Source organism: Electrophorus electricus, chromosome 18 (genome assembly GCF_013358815.1).
Source record: "Electrophorus electricus isolate fEleEle1 chromosome 18, fEleEle1.pri, whole genome shotgun sequence".
Classification (NCBI taxonomy): Eukaryota; Metazoa; Chordata; class Actinopteri; order Gymnotiformes; family Gymnotidae; genus Electrophorus; species Electrophorus electricus.
The window spans coordinates 13,426,659-13,431,658 of record NC_049552.1 but is presented as its reverse complement, the minus strand read 5'-3'; the positions used below and the strand labels follow the sequence as shown (position 1 = coordinate 13,431,658).

Below are 5,000 nucleotides of genomic sequence, written 5' to 3'. Positions count from 1 at the left end.
CCTTCAATGCACTGCTGAAATATCTGACGAGTGTGTGCAGCACGAGTGTGTGTGAATAATCCGACTTGGCCCTGCGTGATGAGTGTTCTGAGAGTTCTGATGAATCAAGGCAAACATGAATCATTCTGACAAACCTCGAGTGTGCGAGGGCATTTGGCCGTGGGCGGAAGTGTTTCGTTTGGGGAGTGCCATGAGTAATCATTTTGATTACGGTATCGACTCCGAGTAACGGCAAGTATTACTGATCTCAGCGCGCAGCTACGCGTCATGCTGTGCATTCTCGCCACGTGCAGCTCCATCAGGTCTCGCTGGCGCGGCAGCTGGAGGATAGCGTCACTGTCAGTCGCGCTCTTCGTCATGCCGACGGCCTGGACACCACAGAGGAAGACTTTGCCATCTGCATAGTGAGTGCCCCGGTCCGACTGGCCATAATGGCCACGTAATCTTGTTCTGGTGCGGTTTAATCCGTGGCTCACCCATCTGTTTTGGTGTGATGGTGCGACGGTGCGACCACACTATTCATTACCTCCATCTGTGCAGGACACAATAGCCATAAAGAAGCGGAGTTCCAGAATGAGGCGCATCCGTCCCGTCTCCACCAGGCTGAGTGAGTCACACAGAAGACACCTTTTACCGACCTGAGCTCTTACTCACCACTCAGTGGTCATTCATACTGTAGTCTCATACAGTGGTCTCATACTGTAGTCTCATACTGTAGTCTCATACAGCGGTCTCATACAGTGGTCTCATACAGTGGTCTCATACAGCGGTCTCATACCATAGTCTCATACAGCGGTCTCATACCGTGGTCTCATACTGTAGTCTCATACAGCAGTCTCATACCGTGGTCTCATACCATAGTCTCATACAGCGGTCTCATACAGTGGTCTCATACCGTGGTCTCATACCATAGTCTCATACAGTGGTCTCATACCATAGTCTCATACAGTGGTCTCATACTGTGGTCTCATACCATAGTCTCATACAGCGGTCTCATACTGTAGTCTCATACTGTAGTCTCATACAGCGGTCTCATACAGTGGTCTCATACAGTGGTCTCATACAGCGGTCTCATACCATAGTCTCATACAGCGGTCTCATACCGTGGTCTCATACTGTAGTCTCATACAGCAGTCTCATACCGTGGTCTCATACCATAGTCTCATACAGCGGTCTCATACAGTGGTCTCATACCGTGGTCTCATACCATAGTCTCATACAGTGGTCTCATACCATAGTCTCATACAGTGGTCTCATACTGTGGTCTCATACCATAGTCTCATACAGTGGTCTCATACCATAGTCTCATACAGCGGTCTCATACCGTGGTCTCATACAGTGGTCTCATACAGGAGTTTCGTACTACAGTTTTATACAATAGTTTCACACAGCAGTTTCATATAGACGATACTCCTGCTTACCGTGTTGGGTGTATTTTACATGCTTGTTAAGCTTATCGTTCTGCATTTAGTACCAGAGAGCCGCCCTCTCTCGCCCTCTCACGCCTAGCTCCTCCTCCCGCAGGCCTAGGTGACGACCCACCCTGCTCACCTTCACCGTCCATGCCTCACACGGCTCCACCCCTTTCACGCTCAGCCTCTCTGGAAACCCTGGCCTCCCTGCCTACCCAGGGTGCACCTCTACGCCACGTGACCCACTTCAGGCCCCGCCCTCCGCGGAAGCACAGGCCTGGCCACACCTCCGTAGACGCGGTAACGGGCTGGTCGATAAAATTAAAAAAAAACCGTTATTTTAAAAATGTCCACGTGCGCAAATAACAAAGCATCTCTTTCTCTGTTTGCTTTCCTTTCTGAATTATTCATTTTCCCTTCTGTCGTATTTTGCTTCCGTTTGAGGTCGGAGCTTATCGCGGCGTTCACTAACCCCACCGCTGTTTTAACCTGGTCGGAGATCCAGAAATAGTCCTCGAAGCCTCCCCGCTGTTTTCTGAGCCGCTCCGTTTAACCCGGGCCGCAGGCCTGCGCTCACGTCCCGTTTTGCAGATCTGTCGCGTCTGCTTATCACAAGAGTGAATCGCCGTTCTCTCGGCCTCATCGCCGCCTCGTTTCCCTTTCACCCTGCAGCATCCTTCCGAGAACGGCGGCGTGACGCGGTTGGACGATGGCCTGCCGGATTTCTACACCAAGCGGGTCTTACTGGACAGGTATCGGCATAACGCTCGCAGCGAAACGAACATTAGCCAGGATTTAAACGCTTTTGACAAACCTGATTAGGTGTAAGATGTTAGAGGCTTAGATGTAAGCAGTGTCTGCTACCGTTTTTAATCTGTTCCCGCCGGCGTGGCGACTGACAGCGTCAGCGGCTCTCAAACTGCGCCCCCGTCTCCGGTCTGTGTTTGTCCCACAGTCAGATCTCCTCCCACGGTCACACCCAGGCCCTGAGGCGAAAGAAGAAGCGAGGCATGCTGTCCATCCTCACGGGCCTCATGAAGAACCGCAGCACCGTGTGCGACTCGCTGGAGCCCGACGCCAGGGGCGGGGCCTGTGGTGATGAATGCCGCACCTGGTAAGCTCCTCCCACTCACACAACCCACAGCTGAGGGTTGTACTAACCCTAGTACTGCAGCTTATAGAGCATTAATAACAGGTTTATTAAACACGAGAGACTGAGTCCTTAGGCACCCTGTCCAGGGTTGATCCGCCGCCATGCCCCCAGCTGCCAGGATAGACCGTGACCCTGCGACCCTGCGGTAAAGTAAATGGCTGAGAGCATGAATGAATAAAAAACTAAGCAGCAGGGAGATCGTTTTTTCTGGATTTTCCCACTTTTTCCTTTTTTTCCTCTAGTCTACTATCCTCTCACGTTTCCATTTAGGAGATCTTTGTGCATCGTGTGATTTTGTATTTTTTCTGCTTGGGATTTTTTTAGATTTACACACACACACACACACACATATCTACATGTATACACACACACACACACACACATATCTACATGTATACACACACACACACACATATCTACATGTATACACACACACACACACATATCTACATGTATACATGTATACACACACACATATCTACATGTATACACACACACACACACACATATCTACATGTATACACACACACATATCTACATGTATACACACACACACACATATCTACATGTATACACACACACATATCTACATGTATACACACACACATATCTACATGTATACACACACACACACACACATATCTACATGTATACACACACACACATATCTACATGTATACACACACACATATCTACATGTATACACACACACACACACACACACACATATCTACATGTATACACACACACACACACACACACATATCTACATGTATACACACACACACACATATCTACATGTATACACACACACATATCTACATGTATACACACACACACACACACACACATATCTACATGTATACACACACACACACACACACACACATATCTACATGTATACACACACACACACACACACACACACATATCTACATGTATACACACACACACACATATCTACATGTATACACACACACATATCTACATGTATACATGTATACACACACACACACATATCTACATGTATACACACACACACATATCTACATGTATACACACACACACACACATATCTACATGTATACACACACACATATCTACATGTATACATGTATACACACACACACATATCTACATGTATACACACACACACATATCTACATGTATACACACACACACACACACATCTACATGTATACACACACACACACACACACATATCTACATGTATATACACACACACACACACATATCTACATGTATACACACACACATATCTACATGTATACATGTATACACACACACACACATATCTACATGTATACACACACACATATCTACATGTATACATGTATACACACACACACACATATCTACATGTATACACACACACACACACACACACACACATATCTACATGTATACACACACACACACACACACACACACATATCTACATGTATACACACACACACATATCTACATGTATACACACACACACACACACACACACATATCTACATGTATACACACACACACATATCTACATGTATATATACACACACACACACACACATATATCTACATGTATACATGTATACACACACACATATCTACATGTATACACACACACACACACATCTACATGTATACACACACACACACACACACACACATATCTACATGTATACACACACACATATCTACATGTATACACACACACACATCTACATGTATACACACACACACACACTTATCTACATGTATATACACACACACACTTATCTACATGTATATATACACACACACACACACATATCTACATGTATACACACACACACACACATATCTACATGTATACACACACACACACACACACACACACATATCTACATGTATACACACACACACACACATATCTACATGTATACACACACACACACACACATATCTACATGTATACACACACACATATCTACATGTATACATGTATACACACACACATATCTACATGTATACACACACACACATATCTACATGTATACACACACACACACACATATCTACATGTATACACACACACACACACATCTACATGTATACACACACACACACACACATATCTACATGTATACACACACACATATCTACATGTATACACACACACACACACACACATAACTACATGTATACACACACACACACATATCTACATGTATATATACACACACACACACACATATATCTACATGTATACATGTATACACACACATATATACATGTATACACACACACACACACACACACACACACATCTACATGTATACACACACACACACACACATCTACATGTATACACACACACACACACATATCTACATGTATACATGTATACACACACACACACATATCTACATGTATACACACACACA

The 5,000-nt window shown here is 44.8% G+C and overlaps 1 protein-coding gene across 4 annotated transcripts in view; it reads left to right on the top strand.

Moving 5' to 3' along the window:
• The window catches only part of carmil3 (capping protein regulator and myosin 1 linker 3), a 55,404-nt gene that overhangs the window by 39,477 nt on the left and 10,927 nt on the right, over window positions 1–5,000 (top strand). For all 4 annotated transcript variants that reach the window (XM_035536007.1, XM_035536006.1, XM_035536005.1 and 1 more), the window contains 5 exons: window positions 294–404; window positions 541–607; window positions 1,525–1,712; window positions 2,085–2,164; window positions 2,368–2,526. In XM_035536007.1, the coding sequence (XP_035391900.1) occupies window positions 294–404; window positions 541–607; window positions 1,525–1,712; window positions 2,085–2,164; window positions 2,368–2,526 (605 nt within the window). The remainder of the gene's footprint in view (window positions 1–293; window positions 405–540; window positions 608–1,524; window positions 1,713–2,084; window positions 2,165–2,367; window positions 2,527–5,000) is intronic.